Source organism: Ascaphus truei, chromosome 3, assembly GCF_040206685.1.
Source record: "Ascaphus truei isolate aAscTru1 chromosome 3, aAscTru1.hap1, whole genome shotgun sequence".
Taxonomy (NCBI): Eukaryota; Metazoa; Chordata; class Amphibia; order Anura; family Ascaphidae; genus Ascaphus; species Ascaphus truei.
The window spans coordinates 288,175,054-288,197,968 of record NC_134485.1 but is presented as its reverse complement, the minus strand read 5'-3'; the positions used below and the strand labels follow the sequence as shown (position 1 = coordinate 288,197,968).

The 22,915-nt window shown below is 40.6% G+C and overlaps 1 protein-coding gene across 4 annotated transcripts in view; it reads right to left on the bottom strand.

Annotated features, from left to right (window-relative positions):
- COMMD6 (COMM domain containing 6) overlaps window positions 1–22,915 on the bottom strand; it is a 31,303-nt gene that overhangs the window by 3,894 nt on the left and 4,494 nt on the right. For 2 of the 4 annotated variants that reach the window (XM_075590987.1, XM_075590988.1), the window contains 5 exons: window positions 20,237–20,295; window positions 18,439–18,504; window positions 13,260–13,336; window positions 8,610–8,775; window positions 3,553–3,705 (listed from right to left, as the gene is read on the bottom strand). In XM_075590987.1, coding sequence (XP_075447102.1) covers window positions 3,553–3,705; window positions 8,610–8,775; window positions 13,260–13,336; window positions 18,439–18,504; window positions 20,237–20,295 — 521 coding nt within the window. Of the gene's footprint in view, window positions 1–3,552; window positions 3,706–8,609; window positions 8,776–13,259; window positions 13,337–14,664; window positions 14,821–14,974; window positions 15,132–18,438; window positions 18,505–20,236; window positions 20,296–22,915 lie in introns of those variants that run through there. The other 2 variants (XM_075590989.1, XM_075590990.1) reach the window with 2 other exon arrangements.

The following is a 22,915-nucleotide window of genomic DNA, read 5'->3' as shown; positions in this document are numbered from 1 at the left end:
TCCCTCTCCCTGTCACCCTCCCTCTCCCTGTCAGCCTCCCTCTCCCTGTGTCACCCTCCCTCTCCCTGTGTCACCCACCCTCTCCCTGTGTCACCCACCCTCTCCCTGTGTCACCCACCCTCTCCCTGTGTCACCCACCCTCTCCCTGTGTCGCCCTCTCCCTGTGTCGCCCTCTCCCTCTCTCTCTCACCCTCACCCTCTCTCTGTCACCCTCTCCCTCTCTCTGTCACCCTCTCCCTCTCTCTGTCACCCTCTCCCTCTCTCTGTCACCCTCTCCCTCTCTCTGTCACCCTCTCCCTCTCTCTGTCACCCTCTCTCTTTGTCTCTCATTCTCTCTCATTCTCTCAGTGTGTGTGTCTCTCATTCTCTCTCTTTCTCTGTGTGTCTCTTTCTCTCTGTGTGGGTGTGCCGCTCTCTGTGTGTGTGTGTCTGTCTCTCTCTGTCTCTGTGAAGCGCCGACATCCAGACACTGGTTAAGGGGTTCAGGAAACTAGTCATTCACACCTGGCTTTTATTTCTAGATCCGACATTGACACACACACGACTAATTGTAGTATAATGTAATACAATAAATACATTTATGTCAAAAACGAATGTTGTTCTGACTAGGAATTTATTAAATGTATTTTATTTATATATTTTATTTTAAAGCGGGGTTGGGGGCGGGACTAGGGGCGGAGTTGGGGGTGGGACTAGGGGCGGAGTTGGGGTGGGACTAGGGGCGGAGTTGGGGGCGGGACTAGGTGGCGAGTAGATTTTTTTGTTGGGCGAGTAGATTTTTGGGTGATTTGTCGAACACTGTATATATATATATATATATATATATGCGTATATGTATACAGGCATACCCCGGTTTAAGGACACTCACGAGTAAGTACATATCGCTCAATAGGAAAACGGCAGTTCGCGCATGCGCCTGTCAGCACGTCCTGAACAGCAATACCGGCTCCCTACCTGTACCGAAGCTGTGCGCAAGCGGGGAGACTATAGAGCCTTTTACACATGCGTTTATTACATCAGTTATGCACGTATATGACGATTGCAGTACAGTACATGCATCGATAAGTAGGAAAAAGGTAGTACTTCACTTTAAGTACATTTTCACTTTACATACATGCTCCGGTCCCATTGCGTACGTTAATGCGGGGTATGCCTGTATCTCTTTAGTGCGGTAAATGGTTTTCCAACAATGCAGGCTACATATTTTCCTTCACAAATTCAGGGGTAAAATAAAATATGATCTCCCTTTATTCTCACACACTTGTGATAATGTAGCTCCTGTCTTGCAAAGACTATACATAATTTCACCTGACAATATCAAGGTCGCGGTGAAGCCATGAAAATAAAAAAACACATTTAGTGATTTTTCTCAAGATGGATTCTAATGGGTTTTTTCTTTGCGCTTTCCTTTGTTTTATGGATAATGATAATATTGTGCTAACTCATGGAATGGTCGAAGCACAAATAGATCTGAGGACCATTTCATCTAAGATTTAAATTAATCTACTATTACAAACCATTACAAATGAGTACATGCCACAGATCTGATGAATAAATATACAACCCATCTTTTTTTTATTTTTATTTTTTAAAGAAAGGTATACAGGGATATACCAAATAAGTACTCATGAGAAGGATGTGGATCCAGGGAGTAATCCGATTGCCAATATTTGGAGTCAGGGAGGAATTTAATTTTCCCCTTATGAGATACTGTATCATTAGATGATGTGTCACTGGGGTTTTTTGTTTACCTTCCTCTAGATCAATATACTGTAAATACAAATATAGTATCTGTCATCTAAATTTAGCATATGTTAAACTTCATGGATGTGTGTCTTTTTTTTCAACGATCATCTATTATGTAACTATATAATCCAATCTTTTTATGCTCGGAAATGTTACATTAGTTTGTTAGTAACAACCCTGACTGCTTATACATAGCACCCCCTAGTGTTTGGATGCACACACTTGTTATGTAGCAGTCCTGTTCATCTGTAGAAATATGTGTCTATACCTGTGCAGTATGTATGTTTCCCACTCCTTTAAAAAGGGCGTATCTCTGCGCTCCAGTTCAAAGATATAACAGGTTGGCACAAATGTGGTCTTGTAAAAAAATTAAAAGTATCAAAAGATTTATTGGTAGTTGATCGACGTTTCAGTCCGCTTGAGAGGCCGCAAGCGGACAAAACGTTGATCAACTACCAATAAATCTTTTGATACTTGTATTTTTTTACAAGACCACATTTGTGCCAACTACATATGTGCCTATGTATCCACTCCACACATTTAGAGAGCGTTTCCCTTATCGCTTTTTATTTTGTGTTTGTTAAAGTCTGTGTTCATGTACAGTATGATTGGCAACCATTGTGTTTACCAATTACCTATTTTTATCTATTTTCAATTAAAGGCCATTTTATACTAATTTCACTCATCTTAAATTTCGTGTATAGAGGTCAACTAAATTGGGATCTTGCTCTTTCCTGTATATCTATCCACTCATCCCTCCTTGGATCACAACACCTCACTAATAAAGGCTGATGCAAGAGCTTTCGCACCTTCCCGCCCCCCATCCCTTTCCTACCACATTTATTTATGCAGTTAGAGGTAAACTATAGAATTAACTATACTTTCCACATACATTGTGGAGAAGCTATAACAACTTATTTTGGAAAATGTGCTTACAGTAATTTGCATGGTTTTAAAGCCCACAAATCTAATTGGCCTTTTGGAGGATGGGAGCATACATTTAGATAGTATGTGCTTAGATTTTTAAATTGCTTTGTCTATCATGACACTGGGGGTGGGGGAGTGGGGAAACGCCATACAGGATATCAGTCTACTTCTCAGTGTTGGTCAGTTTAATCGAGACATGGTTAAAAGATTAGAAGAATAGTCAACAACAGGTTCAGTACTAGAGACCCATATCCTTAACCTAGATCTGTTAGTGACTCATAATGGGCATATAGAACAAGGTTTCTCGATGTCTAAAGAATTATGTAGGCTTGTAAATATGAATGCAGAAAGCAATCTCTCTACAGAAGGATTCGAACAGACTAAGGCAGCTAATTAGGTCTAGTATAGAGGAATGAGTTGTACTTGAGTAGCAATAATAATGACGCTATATACAGACATGTAGTGACCACATTAGGGTTTTTTTTTGTTTGAGAAGGATTGCGAAGCGATTGTAGATTGTAATAGGTTCACAATGATCACTCAATGTATGAAACGCATACTATGATACCACCATGCAATTAAAACAGTATATATTAAAGAGACACTAAACTGATAATGAGAAGATATTATCCAAATGAGGTTTGTTCGCTTTGGGAGAAATATGATTGATAACTTGAAATATGAATGCAATCCTCACAAATTTCATAATTACACTGAGTATGTGAGCATGTATAATCCTAATTCTGTAACAGTGCAAATAATAAATACACTCAATTAACTTCTTTATGCATCTCGGTAGAAAATATGCGATTTAACAATACACAAAAGGGGGTGGGGGGAGAGAGAGTTATTGTAATGTAAATGCAGAGAAGTGCAAACCTGAAACTCTGGAATCGTCATCTCAAAAACTTTGCTTGTGATCTGCCCAGAATAATTTGCCACTTGCAATGCCACCGTGACATAGGGGTGATTAAGGGCCCGGCAGCTGTCAGAGCTCACAGCCATTCCAATTTTCCACTGAAAATCTACAAGCTGTAAAAACAAAAAAGTTGAAGTATGGTTGACGTTTATTGGACAAATGACAGATCATTTTTGCAGCTCATAAAAGCAATGCAATAAAACGCTGAACTATCCTAGAGGTAGTTGGGAACCTGTAGTGCTTTTTCATAGGCTCAATCTCTCAAGCAGTTTTTTTTTTGAAGAAAGACTCAGGAAACATATTTCTCAATACAAGACATTTTTTAATCAAAAGCGGTTACTTCTTGGGATATAGAAATACCTTATACAGATGTAGCAGAGGTTATGGCTGGCACGCAATAGCATGCTAGCCCCAGCCCTTTTCCAAGCGAGGCTAATGCTGTTACAATGGCATCTGTTCCCACCTGTTGCATTATGTCCCCTGCTGCAACGCACCAGTGGGATCAATAATGTCTGCTATGAATGCAAGAGCGCGGCCTTTGAAGGTGCTGCTGCTGCTGGGTGCAACTGGTTTGAATCACAGTGTCAACTCTCTTTGTGACCTCACCCAAGTCACACACTCTCTGAGATTAAATAAAACAAATGTATTTGAAAGCTCTTACAGGCAGGAATGCAAAAAATGTGTATTTCGAATGATGATTGCGGTACAAAAGAAAACAGTATGAGTCACTTAGACCAGGTCCCCGCTGGCTACTGCAGCGCCTGACAAAAGCCGCCTCACAATGGGGCCAGGCCCGCCGCGAGGGGGGGACACTGTGCTTCGCCGACAGTTTCTCCTGCTCAAGAGAATTGAGATCAGGACTCGCGACGGAGCATTAGGCCACGCCCCCCCCGTGCCGCCCCCCTGCAGACCGGGGAATTCGGATGCACGCGCCGCCAGCCTTGCAGGCGCACGTGCAGCGCAGGCACTGGGGCCTTACACTATAATCCATCCAGTTCCCAACCCCATTTAGGTGCAATATTGTATTTCTCATTTTGTTCTCTCTTTATCTTAATGCTATAATGCAAGTCACTTCTCTCAAATACAACCTTTTCTCTGTTTCTCTACTTGCTCTGTTAATGCATGCCCTCATTCGCTCCAGCCTGGACTGTTGCAACCTTCTCCTTTTTGGCCTCCCTGCCTTGCAGCTTTGTACCATTCACAATTTAAAAAAAAAACAACAGTGCTGCTATGAGGATAACTTCAATGCTCCTCACGAGGTCTCTGCTGCTCTTCCCCTCATAGCTTTCGAGGCTACCTACAAACATCTGCATTCACTACATAATTCTTCTTCCTGTCAAGGTTCTCCACTCCACTGCTGCTGCTTTACAGTATATCTTGACTAATTTTACTATATCTGTATCTACTCAGGCCTGTCTTCTTTCTAACCCGCTTCCGTGTCACTACAGCTCATGTCAACAACCCTGCTCACCTGATGCATCCTACGACTGGAACTCCCTTCCAAGCAACTTTTCCAACACCAAAATTGGAAATCTCATCTGTTCAATGAAGCGTTTAAATTCGTGTTTCTCAACTGGGGTGCCGTCGTACCCTGGCATGCCGCGACCATCTGCCAAGGGTGCCGTAGTTCCAAGGGGAAAATCAGAGACTGATTTCTCTCTATATGCTCTCCTCTCTCTTAGCCCGAAACAGAGAAGGGAGAGGGGGAGAGAGGGAAAAGGCCGATCACAGCCTCTCTACCTCCAAACAGCATGGGCCGTGCCTGCCTGCTGAGCGGCTGACATGTTTTAGGTGTGTGAAAATGTAGGATGGAAGAGGGGAGAAGACGAGAAGGCTTTGATTTGGGAAGGGAGTATGATGGCTTTGTGTGAGGAGGGGGAAGAGAGGTGAGGGATTTGTGTGGCGAGGGGGGAGGTGTGTGGTTTGAATAAGAGAAGAGGAGGAGAGTGTGAGGGGAGGGGCCAAGTGTTGTGTGTGTATGAAGAAGTATGTGTGTGAAGGGGGTAAAAAAAGATGGTGTGTGGGTGAGGGGAGTGAATGGTCTGTATGTGTGGAGTGCAGGAGAATTTGAGTGGGGTGTGAGTGTATGGAGTATGCGTGACTTTGGGTGAATGGAGTGTATGATAGAGAAAGTGGATGGATGTGCTATGAAAGAAGGGAGGGCATGGTAAATGTGGTGTGTGTTGGAAACAAAAAGGATAAATATGAAGTGTGACATGGGGGGAGTCCAAAGTAGTAAGTGTGTGAGGAGGGCGAGTATGGTGTGTGTGTGTGCGTGTGCGTGAAGTCTTAGGCTGCGCCCATAGAGGGGCAGACGATCAAACTGCCTAAAGTCAGTGATCGTGTCTATACAGCGTGCGGGCGGAAGCGGGAGGGTGTGCGCTATGCGCGTGAAATCAGTCAAAATTGATTTCTTGCGCGTTAGGGTGGTCATGTGAGCGGTTCGCGAAATGAGGGCGAAACAGCGCCGTGACGTCACTGGCCCGCCCATAGACACGCCCCCGGACGGCGCACGAACTAAGGTCAGGGAAAGTACCCGCTTTCCCTCAGGCTCTGCACGGCTGCAGTGTCTATGGACGCAGCCTAATGAGCAGGTGTGCTCTGTAATTTAAAAAAAATCCCCCAAGGGTGCACCAGCTCAAAAAAGGAGAGCCATTAGTGGAAATAGTCCTGGATGAAAACTACTCACTAAACCTCAATATGCTCTTATGTGTACACACTAACCAATGCACTAAAATCTACTCATACAGTTTCTGTTGGTCTCCCAACATGCCGATTACAATGTAAGCTCTTCTGGTGGGACTTCTTCCTCCCAATGCTACATCTATACCTTGATGCCTTGTCTTTTCTGTATTGTAATGTTAGTAAAAATGGTAAAGAGCTGCGTACCTGGTTGGTACATACATACATACATACATACATGTTCAAGGATTGTATTTTTAAAATACCCAAAATGCATTTTAATCAAATGTGTTACATGAAAGTTTGCATCCCAAAGTGCCACATAATAGAGCAAACATCTCCTGTTCACAAATTCTAATTTGGATATCTTTTAACAGTTTTATATTTTGCAAAAATATATATTTTTAGAAATGGCTAGAAAAATAACGTGGTTGGCCATTTTAACAACACGTTTATGACTCAGTCATGAGAACCCAACAAAAGCAGGATCTGTTATATGCTAGTGTTCACTGTTGTATTTTGAATTATGCTCTTGTTTTGACCTTTTACACTTTAATCAACAAGTCTTAAGAATAGTAAACAAGGTGTGTAAAAATCTATTGCAACTCCAATTTACATTGCTGAATGGAACAGCCCATTTAGGCTCAGATATATTAAATAGTGCTAAACCTTGGTACTCCTTACGACTGATCTACTTCAATAATCCGTAGGTCCTGAGGCATAATAATGATTAATCGAAGCTTTAATGTCATCCTTGTTCAATGAGCTTCAATAACTGTTTTGAACGAGAGCAAAGCCATTAAATCACTGGTACAAGGGTTACCATTGCAATCACTTATCTCCATTAGAGGTCATCATTTGGTTAACTTCTGCCCTGTTATGTGCAACATATTTGTACACAGAACGTAGACACAGCGCCAACATATTGGGAAGGGTCACTACATTGCTCAAAGTTCAATTTTCTTACAGTTATACATTTATGCATTGCCTTGCACAGCTCTGCATATTCAATTCTTGTTCTTATGCTTCGGGATTACTTAATTACTTGTCATCTCAGGATTTCTTTTGTCTCAGATATTTTCTTTATCCTGTTTTTTGATGCCGATTCCTCCAGTTTCTTCTGCGCTTTCAACTACAATCTTCATAGATTCTTCATAATTGTTTGTTAAAGTGTCCCCATGCATTTAGAGCAAGCGGGGGCGATTTTTTTCAGTTCTAGTTGAAATTATTTGCTGCTGTTCAAGGTTCTTGATTGGTTATGTCTTCTTTTTAAATCAATTTTCTTCTTTCGATCTTCGCATTCAGAAGTCATTTGCAGCGAACCAAAATGGAGTAAATACTCCTTATGTCAAACGATTAAGGACTGTGCAGTCTTCAATCACGTGTTTGTTAGTTAGATTTATATCCTATTCCATTGGGTCGGTCCCAGGTCCATTTTCTATTTGGACTCTTCTTGAAGAAATAATTCATGATGTAGAAGTTTTCATATTCTGCCTATTTTACCAATCTGTCTCCACGTCCATTCCTGTTACCGTAACCATACTCACCAATTGATGCTTTGTCTCTCTGCTGGGCACCAATCTTTGCACTGGAATCTCCCACGATGATCTAGGTGACAATTTCATTTGTTGTTATGGTGGTTGATTTAATGGTAGACGTGTCCCACCTCACTGTGTGACTTGATGTTGAGGAACACACTTGGTTTTATTTGAAGCCTGTATCTCTCAAGTGAATTACGATTCTGGCTGCCCTTCCTGATGAGCTTTCATACTCCACTATGTTGTTTTCCGTCTCTTGTCAACGATAAAGACTACTCCACCGATTCTTCCATTTCTGTACCTATGTAATATTGGTCCACTTTTGAGCTCAATGAGATCTTCATATTTTCTTCTTACTTTATCAAGGCCCACAATATCCCATTTAATCTTTTAAAGTTAGTCTTGCAGTGCTGCTTCACTGGAGAGAGTCCGGCAGTAGTTAGATTTAGGTTTGAATGACAGCTTTTGTTTCATTTCCGGGATTCTTAGCACCCTCTGCCTTCATGCCTTCTTCCTGAATGCCGTCAAGCTCAGTGAGACTCCAGCCTCTGGAGAATGAGAGCCATTGCTTTTTGGGGGCTGAGGCCTTAATTGACACGCCGGCCTCATTTGCATGTTGGCAAGTACCTTTTCCACTATAGCCGGGTATATTGTTCAAGCTTTCATAGTATGCAGCACAAATGCCACTACACATCTTCCTGAACACCCATTGCCACCATCCCTTCACTTTGAGGCAGTGAGAAGGATTTGAGGGAAGGACAAAAAAATAATGATAAGAAGAATTAAGAATTATTTACTTGTCCTACTGGCAGTAGACCTCTGGTCCCTTCAAGCGCAGACAGACGTCCACCCTCCTCATTCCACACGTGTCGAATTACTTGCAGGATCTGCTTTGGCAATTTGTTATTGTTGGTTATAGTGGTTAGCAGGTCATCAGAAGACAGTTTATGCTTTGCTGCAGAGCTGAAAATTTAAGAGATATGTTTAATCTTTATTATATGGTATATTACATGATAATATGCATCACATATATGGATATCAAGTATCAACAGGAACATGCATATGTAAATATATGCGCATGTTTATTTCTTTACACTGATTGGACTACAAAATTAAAGTGAGTGTCAGAGAAAGGCAAGAAAGTCAGGAAAATATTTGGTGATATGGTCTTAAATATATAGTCCCACTTATCATAAAACAACAAGCATAAATGAAGACCCGTCCCTGCTGCAGCAACTGAAACAGTATTGGGGGGGACGGGGAGGATGTGTCATGGGTGGGGAGGAGGATGCGTCAGGGGGGAGGAGGGGGAAGTGTCGGGGAGGAGGAGGAAATGTCGATGGGAGGAGGGGGGGAAATGAGTGCGTGACAATGGAGGGGGAGAAGGGTGTGTGTCAGATACACACACACACACAGATACACAGAGCCGCAAAGAGAGGGGTGGGGCTTGGCTTGGCCAGAAAAGCTGTGCCCTCTTCCTTCCTCCTGCCCCTCAACAAAGCTTTGGCTTAAAAATTCTAGGTGGCCCCTACATTTTTAACATTTTCATCCACGACTGTAAATATATATTCAATACAATAACTAAATTATTACAAGATCAATGTTATGCGTGGGGTCATATATCCCAATCAAGAGTGCATAGATATATTTAAAATAAAGGTTAATTATATAAAAGGAAATACTAAAATATCCACACAAAAAACAAACAAACAAAACACAATAGAAATACAATTTTAGAGGTTTAAAACATTCAATCAATCAGTCAATTGAGATAGGATACAAGATATGAAAAAGTAACAGAGCACAACCAGCAGTATCCAAAAAAAGATGATTAGAAGGAAAGTGCATTTTCCATAAAAAAAAATATTAGTTATTGGTCATAATAGAAAAAAGTAGCAAGGCATTGCCCTACCAACACGTTTTGCGCTACACAGAGCGCTTTCTCAAGGTATAACGGAGGCACACCAAGATTGCCTGGAATCTGGATCAACATGGACGTTGCAGCAGACTTGTGAGTTTTTGCTTACTACATGTTTTCCCACGGTGATTGTAAGGATATTAGGTACTATTTAGGGTGATCATATTGCATTGGTTTCTGGATAGATTGTGTACTGTACCTTCATTTTCTCAATTGTCGATTTACCAACCAGGATACCACACCCAGTACCCATCCCCATGTCAAGATATGCAATCCAGGCTTCACTATATGAGTACCCATTCATCTTCATATATCACTTGCTCTGTATATGGTCTGTAGCACTACGCATCTATAGTTACTAGTCAATTGAGATATCAGGCAACGGAATCTTTGGCTACAGCAAAAAGCAGCAGCAACAGAAGGTCTCCATTAAGGAGACGTGAGCTGTGATGGGTCCATCAACTTCATTCTATTCCTGCATGAAGGTTTCCGATCACATATATTGGGGTTCTTCATGGATTGTGTCTTAAGGGCATTCCATTGTGTTAACACTTTAATGGAAAATATTTCCGTGTTTTTATCTAGATGAGCCGGTTTGGTATTATTTTTAAATCAGGGTTTAAATCCCCATGTTTTGGCATTTCCTCCGGTTTTGGAGGTGATCATATTGTACAATTTAGAATATTTATTTTCAGATATTCTCACTTCGTATGGATAAGTCTTTGGAATGATGTATTGTAAACCTTGCAAGTCCATAAATGCTTGGGACTCGTGATGCTTTTGTTATCTATGCTTTTTTATATGGGTTGATATGTGTTGACATTTTTGTACTGTATATTGCTTTTTGTTGTTGCTTTACATAAGCTACTTTCCCCTTCAATCTGTGCACTATTGATTGGGTTCTATGTTTCCAACCATGACAATGTAATGATGTCGTCAGCTGGTATACACAATGATTTCATGATGTCTGTTGGACGCATGATGCCGGACATGAATTCGGCCGCCGCAGTGGGGAGGGAGGGGAAGTGTGATTATCATTTTTGAGATATCTATAAAAATATATTTGATTACTTTTTAGACTTTTGACAAAGGGCTATGTAGTCTGAAACACTTCTCAAGTATTATTTGTTGTACCAAAAGAACCACCTACACAAAAAAATATACTTATTTGGGCATTTTTCTATGTGGATTATTCTAATTTATTTTTTTTATAGCACAACACGTTAACTCTAAGATTAACAAAAAGAACCCAGTTAACTGCACTCAAAGTAATATTAATAGCTAAATTAGCCTGGGATACCAATTGTCCCACTATATGAGGTAGAATCACCCCTACCTAGTGACACACTAGAGTGAGTCAGAGCTCACAAAAAACAATAATTCAAAAAATATTTATTAATTATGACAACCGCGATGACTTAAAATTACAAAACGAACAAATACTAAAATCCCCTATGGGGTGTTGAATCGAGACCTTTTCTGGTGTAAGTCAATTGATGAGATAAGACTCAAATAATAGGATTATCTTCAACATACACCAGTTAATAAATGCAGTGGTTGGTACGCAGTGGAAAATATCCCCTGTTGGTGTAATCACCTAATAGGCACATAGTATACCAGGTATCAGATGACATATAAACCCCAATGTAACAGCATAAATGCTTAGTATATCACAAATGTATATGTGGGTATGTGCAGTATGGCCACACAGCACGAATAGTGGAGACCTAACTACACAATTGCTAAATAGTACATCTGTAATCCTGTATAACTACATCAATTGGTGACCTAAGAAACAGCTCTTACTTCAATCAGAAACATAAATGTTATAATCAGCATGCTTAGAATAATGTTGCCTCATGTATTAGCTGGATCAAAAACTGTCCTGTAAACCAAGGCTGTTGAAAAATAAACCTCAGCAGCATGAAAGCGCTAGATCTATGACACAATAAGGTAAATCCAACAGATAAGTATATCCCAGTATGCGATACAACGTTACCAGCCCCAGATAGACACTGCATGTGTCTCACGATCCAACACCCTCAGAGACGCCAGCGTGATGACGTCATCAACCCTACGCACGTTTCGTGTGCATAACATACTTCATCAGGGGAAGGCGTTAAGTTCAGAGGTTGGAGGTAGGTTTAAATATGCTCTCTCATTGGTGTGTCTAAGTAAATGCCTCCAATCCCGATATCTTATTGGGTGAGGCACTAAATCATGCGTAGTATTCCTGAATAGGGCTATTTTAAAGCACAATTTACTTGTAAAGCGCCATTCTGTATATATGGTAGCAAAAAAACACTAAAAATGAAATGGATAGTTATCTGCTCTATAAAATTCCCCTTCATTTTTGCTGATTAAAACTTAAAGTGGTACTTATCCTAAATCAAAAACAAACAAACAAAAACCAGGAGACAAAAATATATGTATTTTGAATTCATCATACAGTGAGATGTCAGCAAGGTAAAGGAACAAAAGGGGTGCTCCAAAAGTGATCTGGATTTGACTAGGATGGATACTATAGATCTGCTATTGTATAAAACAGCGATGAAAGACCATTAGTGATGTAGGAATGTATTGGTACTGATGTAAAACCGCCCTTTAAGAGGTCAATACGGTTTGTATGACTTTAAGAGTCATTAAACTGTAAACCATGCCCCCACACAATTTTTTTATAGAAAAGGTGAAAATAGGAAACCTTCATTTTTTTATAACAAATTGTAGTATAATATATATATATATATATATATATATATATACAATATATATACAGTATATATATATATATTTTTTTTTTTACATTGTTGGAGCTTTTTTATGGTCTCATTTTGCAGGCCCCACTTATATTTTTCTATATTCATTTATATGGTGGTTTTATAAAACTAGATACAGGCATACCCCGGTTTAAGTACACTCGCGAGTAAGGACATATCGCCCAATAGGCAAATGGCAGTTCACGCATGCGCCTGTCCGCACGTAATGAACAGCAATACCGGCTCCCTACCTGTACCAAAGCTGTGCGCAAGCGGGGAGACTATAGAGCCTGTTACACATGCCTTATTTACATCAGTTATGCACGTATATGACGATTGCCGTAGAGTACATGCATCGATAATTGGAAAAAAGGTAGTGCTTCAAATTTAAATTTTCGCTTTACATACATGCTCCGGTCCCATTGCGTACGTTAATGCGGGGTATGCCTGTATCTCTTTTGGACCAACTGTAAAAAGTACAATATTAGTGCAAATAACAGATAACATAACATGCTTCTGTGTTAGCAACTAATTCTAGATATCTGAGGAAAGGGTACAGCAGAACTACAAGTACATGATCAGGAAATAAAATAAAAATACACGTGAAAATAAAAGCATAAATCTTAAAAGGTTTTAAACTTAAGTTATCAAAAATTAGCATTCTTCTTTCAGACTACATTTTTGTTATTTCTATCCTATGCCGCAATATTATTTTTATAAGCAACAATAAGAAACTAAAACGTACTCGGTACATTTGAAGACAAGGTGCCTACCTGAACAGTGAGGTTACTGCATTAACTAATTTTCCAAGTTCCTCCACATTTGTTTGAACTCCTGCTGCTTGAAATCTCTGTTAAAAAATGTTCATAGAAGAAAAAAAAAAAAAATAAGTTATTCTTGACTCAAAATAGAGTTACAGAATTCTGCATAATAGGCTTTCATTTGTATTTGACTTTATATTCAAGAAACAAATCTATGTCTAGTTGCTTGTGTGACTCATACTAGTAATGACATACACTGTAGTACTGTATGAACATTTTATTTTTAGACCTGCACACTTTGACATTTTCTCCTAGGACGAATATATAATCGCTCTCAATGAGAAGGGATTGGGACACACACATAAATGGTACAGACCAGACTATTGGAGAGGGTGCTGTTATCAGAGTAGCTATAAAAAAAAGGGTACTGAACAAAAATAACAAAAAGGATAGGCACACCAAAATACAGTATAAATAAGTGTCTTTATTGGTCCAACTTTTTGGCTACCCTCTGGAGCCTATATCAAGAGCTCTTGATAAAGGCTGCAGAGGGTTGTCGAAACATTGGGCCAATAAAAGTAATTTTGTTTGCATATTTTTGGTGTGCTTATCCTTTATATAGATATATATTTATACTCTCTCATCAATCCACTGCTGGATGTTTTCTTGAATATACTGTAGGGAGGAGCATATTAAATTGAACACAGACGCAAGCTGTTCCCAAACATTTCTGTCACAATAGAGCTCATTCCACTCTAAACATCCTAGGTCTTGAACATGTCGCTCGCGCCCCCCCCCCCCCCAATCACTTTCAGGTGGGCACAGATCCAAAACACTTTGCCCACAAGAAACATACTGGATTTTTAACTCAATACCTTAGCACCCAATGGCCTTCATGGATATCTGCATACAAATACCATTATTTAGCAATATGTATTATGTGACCAAACAGTTTTTATTCCGTCTTAAAAACGGTGTTGTTTTTTTTTTAATGTATTTTTAATTTGTGTATTATGTATGCAGACATCTATTGTATACCTTATCTTTTCACCTCATACCATATAATAATGATTGGGGGATTTATACCACAAAAAGACTGTTAACAGTTTCTTCACTATATTATTGTATTATCTGTACATTTGTGCAACTAGTGTGTGAAAGTATATGTCGGAATCTTTTAGAAAAATATGTATTTCATCCCTATTTGTTTGTTATTGATAGCTTATTCAATTTAGACTGTACCTCTTTGATATATGTTACTATCTATATCTTCCCATGGATATTTTAGACATTTCCTTCCTGTTCCCTATTTTGTATTTTTAAAGTAATTATTATATTGTTATTTTGATTGTAAATTAGCCGTGTTACCAAGGCAACGAGGATTGTAAAACTCTCTGCTCTGAAATTAGATGGTTACCCCGATGGAAGTCACAATATGCGACGAAACGCATTTGGCAAGTCCCCTAAGGATGTTGTATGTGCTGTCGAAGGGAGCTGCCTGGGAGATCCGCCTTCTGTGGCGACAGAGGAGGCACGCGGCCAAAGTGGTTCTTAGTAGGTAGCAGAGCACACAGGCTCTAGGTGGTAGGTAGCAAAATCATGCAGGACTCGTAGCCTAGAGCACTTGTATGGAAGAGGCCCAATTATCAGTAATAACCAATTCGCCTGAACAGAAGTCGCATGCCACAATCAAGGCCTGAAACAAAAAAGTAAACAAAAACACTTACCTGTTTCTTAAGTATACATACTGTCAAACAGATCCTGCTTACATCTGGTAGCAGGATCTCCACAAAAGATCTCATACATCAAAGAAGGCATATCCTGCCTTTTGGAATAATAGGTGGCATCAGTGTGGCCTGTTTCCATACCCATGGCCCCTACACTCTGGATTGGAGTAGCATAAAACAACCACAGTGAGATACTCTTCAGGTAAGTAGGAGTGTATATTTGCCACTGAATATAAATGCAGGGGGCATACTTTAAGCACAATGTCTAGGACCATAGCAAGCCTACACCTGCTTGTTTCTTTCTTCCCAAACGAGCAGATCATGGAATTTGGCAGCTTCGGGAAACTCTTCTACTTTGCTCGGGAATAAGGAAGCCTGAGGCTCCCTACACTCCAATGTATCAACAAAACCTGTGAGGAGAGAACCTACCCCCTTGACAGATAGGACAAAAATAACTACTGTGAGAAGAGCAGGGAGAGGGCAATGGAGCTTGATTCGTTTAAAGTTTGTCCTATACCCAACTGGGGGAGCTTAATCCCCATGTTTGTACTGGCATAGGAGGGACGTGCGAGAAATTATATATATTTTGATTTGGGAGAAAAAAAAGGGAATCAAAACTCAACGGTGAATACTTAAATCAACTACAATTTTCAGATGACATTTTCCCCACATGTCCCGAAGACCTCCAGCAACAAATCAGAGAACTCACTGTAACGGATAAGAAAGTGGGCTTCCACATGAATCTCAAAAAGACCAAACTGATATTTCACAAAATGTGTTAACTCTGCAAAGATTGAAATAAATGGAAAAGAACTAAAAGAAGAAGTCAGAGACTATGTCTACCTCGGCCGGCAAACGACACTGGATGGGAATCTTTTCAATTGAATCAATAGAAGAATGAAGATGGAATGGAGCTAGGGTTGGGCAATATACCGATATGTCGCGATAATCTCCTGTTGTGCCGATATTGGAGATAACCCGTTATCATGACTTTTTGGGATGCCGCTGTTGTGCACTCTTTCTCCCTTGAGTCCCCCTCCCCGCTTTTGAATGCTGCTGACTCAGAGAAAGGGGGAGGAGTCACTGGCAGCATGGCGAAATAGCGTGAGAGCGCAGAGGCAGCGGTGAAAGGTAGGAACTCCACACTTTCCTTTGTTAATCCCTCTACCTACCCTCCCCATGGGGCTCTTAACCTCTTCCTCTCAACCTCTGGGACCCCAAATCTCTTCCTCCCCCCAGACACTTAACCTCTTCCATCCCTGCACTTCACCCCCTCTCACCGTCATGATAATATCATGAGATTGATTAAAACACTTAATATTATCTGGTGCTTCAGGGGTTAAATGTAGCTACAGTTTAATTTTAAAAATACAATACATTGGGTGTATTAGGTGACAGGTCAAGACTTTTCTTGGGTGTGTGAGGATCTTCAAAAAAGCCCACTAAGTGTGACATGTGTCGTTTAAAAGGCAATAAATGATCGTCTGTCAGCCTCCCCAACATTCCTGAGAGATCAATTATGCATCCCAGAGAGAGGAGACCCACAGGTCAACACTTAGTTGGAGGACTTTCTTAAAAATGAGAATGTCATGTGACGTCTGCATAATAACAGGTACATCATTGTAATCGTGGCAAAAAGACGATTTAAACAGTACCAAACACTGCATGGGTAAGCGGTGCCAAGGACAGATATCCATTTGTCACTCAAATTTAGGAGCAAGAAGGTCAAAGGAAGTTATGAGTGTGTTTATATATGGAGGCAAAAACATAAATGTTGTTAGGTTTTATTCTCTTTGTCGTAAAACCGCGAACCTAGCAGGTGATTTACGATAGGGGTGGACTTATGTAGTTCTCAATGGGAAAAGAATATATATATATACTGTAGGGCTTGCCCTGGAGTTATGAAATCACAATTCAACAGGTGTGTGTTTTGGAACAAACACGTGAATTCTCATATTTCTATGCCAGTTAACTCTCGGGAGAAAACCTATGGCATATGGTAAAGTATTGTATAGGAATTTCTGTTTTAGCCTGTTATTTTAAGAAATTGTTCTGCATTTATTTTAACTATATTCTTGTAATCTTTTTCTGTAAATCTGAAGCACTGTATTTTTATATATACTAAATAATTCTATAATAAGTAATGCTTTGGGGCTCTGAATGAACTGTTGCACTCTAGGGAGAGTATTTACATTGTCTGACACATTTTGCTACAACAGATGATTTTTGTGCATAGTTTTTTCTATAATAAACAGGAACCTGAGTCCCTGGCATATATATTAATTTACATAATTCTTCGGTGGTGCCAGTGGATAGACATGATTGCAATTGAGTATGGGGTTAATATTAACTAATTTAAAGTACCTTGCGGATGAGAAACGCGAGTTGGCTAGAGCAGCCGTGTGTATCAACCCTGATTGCTTATTTATCTAAGTCACATGCTCACTTGTGCTGTTCGTGACTGATGGTATATTGAGATGGATTGAGGGGAGATATTGTTCATTTGAAGGACCTTTGCGAAGGTGAAAAGTGGTCCAGCTTGCGAGCTGTGTTATTAACCCTTGTCCCGTGCTCAAAGGTGTGCCATACATGACACTCACCTACACTGCTTCCATCACTCACACTCTTTATAAAAAATGTTTTAAAAAAATAAATAAATATTGAACAGATTTTTCAACAATTCTTGATTATCAAAAAATCTGTTTAATATATTTTTAACATTTTACAAGTGAAAAAAGTGTTTTTAAATGGAGGGAGTATCTCGTGTGAGTGATGGGATGAGGGGGATGTTAGGGGGATGGGAGCAGGGTAGGTGAGAAAAGGTGTAGTGCAGACATGAAAACAATTTGGGAATAAAGGGCAATTTGCTCTAGTAAATCTAAAGAAAATGTGTTTATTTTCAGAAAACATTTTATTTATATTTATTAGAACATTCATATATTTTACCAAATTCATAGTGATTTGTATCGTTATGATAAATTAATTAACATCGCTATTGTGATGAGAATTTTGATATCGTCCAACCCTAGATGGAGCAAATTTGGAAGAAACAAAGAATTTTTTAAGAGAACCTTTCACTGTGCCTCAAGGAGGAAAGTTTTCGATGAGTGTATTCTGCCTGTGCTCACGTATGGATGTGAAACTTGGACCCTAAATGTGAAGATAATGCAGAAGCTTCCGACAACTCAAAGTATATTGAGTATTTCTCCATACGGAGAAATGTATGCTGCGTATTACCCAAACAGACATGAACAAGAATAAAAGAGTTTGAAACAAACAAAAAAAAAAAAAATAAGACATCACACAGTTGGATACATTAAATCTTTATACTTTATCCAGCAGTGGATTAACAAGGGCTGAAGATTATGTATACATAATATATATTTTTTTTTAACACACACCCCAATCAATAAACACTTAGCAGTCATAAAAGGTATTTACTTAAAATTATCTTTAATACGCACCTGACAAAGTTCTGTTCTATCTATACCAGCACTCTGACATTGAAGATGCTGAATACTTTGCTGGCACTGAAAAGAAAAAAAACAATCTGATCAAACCTCACTGCACCCTTCTAAAAGGTGTGATCCCATATTCACATACATGTTTTAATTTTATTATTATCCTCATTGCATCTTACACTGTGAAATTCTCACTGCAGAAGAGTGTCAGGTTTGGTCTGAGCCACTAAACACACAAAACAGAGGAATATGTGCTATATATGCCAAGCTTTTTTTTCACATTATACAGCTCAGAGAGGAAAGTAGTAAACAAAGCATTACAATGATTAGTATTTTCAAACCCAGTATATGTTTTTAAGTACAAATTGTCCTTCAATTTAAATGAATATTGAAAATCAAATTTACAGATTAATACATTGTGCAATTCATAAGGGCTGGCAATTAGTACATTTTACAGTGCCCTTATGATGTACCGGGATTTCTAAGGGGGGGATTGGGCCAAACCTCTCCGACAGAGTGACTAGCCCAATTGAAACGGAAGTGGAGTCCCCGCCATTTCCGTTCCCAGCTCGGTCATGTGTTTGCTTCTGTAGCGATCTCGAGTGACACGGAAGTGTCGGATGTTCGGTGGCACTGTAAGACTGCGTCTATGGCGACCGCCTGCGTCCGTGACATCACCCGCGTTTTAGCGGGAGCGTTTTGTGGCCAGGCTAGATGTGATGGGGAGGCGTGTCAGGCGGCGCGGCTGTGATGTCACAGAGCTGGTACGGCCTCAAATTTAACTGATTCCTTGCCCGCTCCGTGGCTGCAATAATTACCTTAAGGCATTGTGATCGTGCCACGCACGCCTCTGCACCGTCTCCCAAAACATGGCCGCAGCCTAAAGGTTAAGTAATCTTGCAAATTTCCAAGCTATAGAAAACTATTTATTTTTTTTACATTAAATCATAACAGTGCAAATTGGGGCACTATTAAAAAGGGGCATTGCCTCTTGCCCTTTTTTTATTTTAATAAATGCAGCAGTTCCTTACAATTACGCCCCCAGCTTCCGCACCGCTGGTCCATTGGACCTGCACTCACAAGAGGGTAAAAGATACAAGCATTTGAGATAATCTGTGTGGATGACGTCCCTAGGTAGGAGTTGGCGCCAAGAGCTGAACAGTTCGGCACTTGGGAAACAGATCAGGGACGTTAGCTGATGAGGTGACGTTATCACGTGTGCGGAGATTACGTGAGGAAGTCCGGTCTTTCCCTGCATGCAAAACAGCTGATTACGGACACTGTGCTGCGATACATGAACCACATGGTGCAGGACTAAAAAGGTGCTGTTCACTTATCCACGATTTCTACACCGCAAGGCGGATTCAATCTGAGGCAGGAACCGACGGATTACATGATCCGTTTCCCAAGTGCCCAGCTGTACAGCCCTGGACCCCAACTCCTACCTGGTGACGTCATCCACACAGAGATAATCTCACAAATCTTTGGTTTGGACTTTTTTGGGACACATCAATTCACTGTTTTTGATACTACAGTCATATGTATTCTATATAATCATTAGTGTGTTTAAATTCAATATTTTCACTATTAGATAGAGAGACTATCCTTTTTTATTATTAACTGCCTCAATTTTCATGTAATATAATTTTTTTTGATAAATTCATTTTTTTTTCTTTTTTATATTTTAAACTGTCTGGCCCATTTTCTTATCACTTTCCTTGATATTAACCCTTTATGGAAAAATAATGCACTCTACAGTACATTAGTGACTAGCGTGCTCTGTGACAAAAGATACACGTACCAGTTCAGCAAATATATCCGGCGGCAAGGATTTGATCAGATCACTGCTCTTTTCAAAGCCTGTGAGTTAGAAGGAAAAAGTGCAATTTATAATGAGAGAGATATAGACACACACACACACACACACACACACACAATAGTTGGTAGCTGGTACTCCAGTAATGATGGTCGAGAGGCCTGGCGCTTGACCCATAAGATAATCTGGAACATGTATTATCATCGGTGGGAATGGTAAAGTAAGAGATGGCACACACACACACACATATATTCTATTTTGGCCACCTACAGCACTATTCACACCAATGTCACTCTATGTAGTGTAGCAATTATTCAATGCACACAACGGATGACTAAGCAAAGTGTGATTTGCAGCAAGCAAGAAGGCACACGGTTAGCTTTCATTTATATTGAGCACACACAGCCTTGCATTACTTTATTATGCGTTATTGTACAATTCTACAATGCAAAGGTATTGAAAGGCGAGTTGGATCCAATATCTATCTATCCCAGATAACTCTCAAAAAGAGGAGCGCAAAAGAAAGGCAAAATCAATTCCACATAAAATCAATCAACAAAATAAACAAAGATAAAACTTACAATAAAAAGATAGGCAGCAATATCACAGTCTCTCCCTATTCTGGAGCCAAAGGGTTTACGCTGGGTAAAGAAAGTATGGCCAGACAGCTTAACAAGTTGCTTTACAAGTACCACAAGTTCTGTCTTTTCTTCACTTTATTGGAAAGCAGCAGATATACAAAGTTACTTGCAGATGGTGGTGTAATGAGAGAGGGCTTCTCTACGGTAAGAGTGTTTATAGTGGGGAAAAAGTAAAAAAACAATACTGTTACTGTTGCAGGGTACATGCAACTACACACGTGGGTTTCTTGACAAGGCTTATTTATTTAGCCTTAAAAAGATATACAACACACAAAAACAAAAATAGCTTTTCATCAGCAAACAAAAAGAAAATGGCTTTTTCTTCAGCAAACCAAACAAAACAGTTTCTCTTTAGCAGGCAGTCTATATATAAGGTAGCTACCCTTTTTCTATGCAGGGGACAGACAGTTTACCATTCAACTACTTTGTTAATCAGACCTTGTATCAGTAATCTCTTCAGCAGCTTACTCCTCTCTCCTCAACAGCCAGCTCCATGTGTCTACAGCCTGGGTTTTAACACACCTTGATTAGGCAGCTGGGATCCAACTAATTGTCCTGAGGTTCCCAGCTGAAGTTAACCTAGTCAGTGCTGCACTGCAGACTAGACATAGGTTTTCCAGGCATATAGCTGGTGGCTTTTATTTACCCTGTCACACTTACCAAGAGGTGGAAGGCATGAGCAGTGCTTACTTAGGCTTAGTCCATAGAGACTGAGCCCGTGCGGAGGCGCGCTGAGGCTCAGGGAAAGCGGTGCTTTCCCTGGCCTTAGAGCGTGCGCCGTCCGTGGGCGTGTCTGGGGGCGGGCCAGTGACGTCACAGAAACTAAAGATTTGGTAAGACACGCGCTTCCGCAGGCGTGCGCAAGCCCCTGCTAAAGCTGCTCTCATTGCGGCTGCAGGGGCTCAGTGCCGAGCAGCAGCGCGCCTCAGCGCATAAGCGCTGACCATGCCCGAGGCCATAGTCTGCTGAGGTAGAAAGAAAATGGAGGGTGTCTCACAGGAAGAGAGACTGGGCTGAGTAAACTCTGAATACAGGCAGGGGGCAATGGAACCGTATAAAACCAGGGGAATTAAAGGGGTTGTCATAGCAACCAACTCCAGCAAGCTAGGTGATAGAGAAAATATCTAAAAATATCAATTTCCACCTGCACTGGGAATTATAACTGCAGGGAAAGTACTTCTAAATAAAGGGCTAGCAGGCAGAGCTGCAAAGAAAGGAGGGGGGGGGGGAGGAACAGGGGGAGCAGAGATATATATTCCTGTTCCAGGACACTCCCATTCACTGGACTGGATGTTCCTGTGGGATCCCTCTGATGCATCCGCCTCGCGAGGGTGTAATGAGGCAAACAGGGGGAAGGACTAAAATGTCCAGAAAGCCTAGGGTCGTGCTTATAGTGCCGGGGACGTCGCCCGAAAAACAAAAGCATTGCCGCTACGTGCGTAGCGGCGCTTATAGTGCACGCGACGGCCACAAAGGGACGTCGCGAAAACTGGTAGCCAGCAAAATTTGATTTTTCAAGGGGCGTCACGTGACGGCCCTTGAACCAATCAAATTGCCGGACTTCCGCACCGCCGCCCGGCGAAATATAACTTTCGCCGGTGGTGACAGGTGATGTCACCCGTCGTGTCGCCATCGACGACACTATAGGCACGGCCTAAGAGACCGATTACGGAGCTCCTGCAGACAATAATCATCTCAAAGGCAGAAATAAAACACTCTGGCGTCACACGCCACTCCATCCTGTGCTAGTAGACCAATCACCTCAATGCGTTTCGTGTGTTTAAACGCTTCGTCAGGGGGTGGGTCTATTACTCAGATGGGAGATATATATATATATATATATATTATATATTATGTACACATATACACACACACACACTGTACAGAAACTTCCCAATTGGATAGCCCAATGGTACTGGGCATGTCTAATAGATCAGGGCTAACACAATTACATAAAACGGAAAACAAACCTAATAAAATTCATCAACAAGGTACATCAATCAAATGAACGAGTACTGTACAC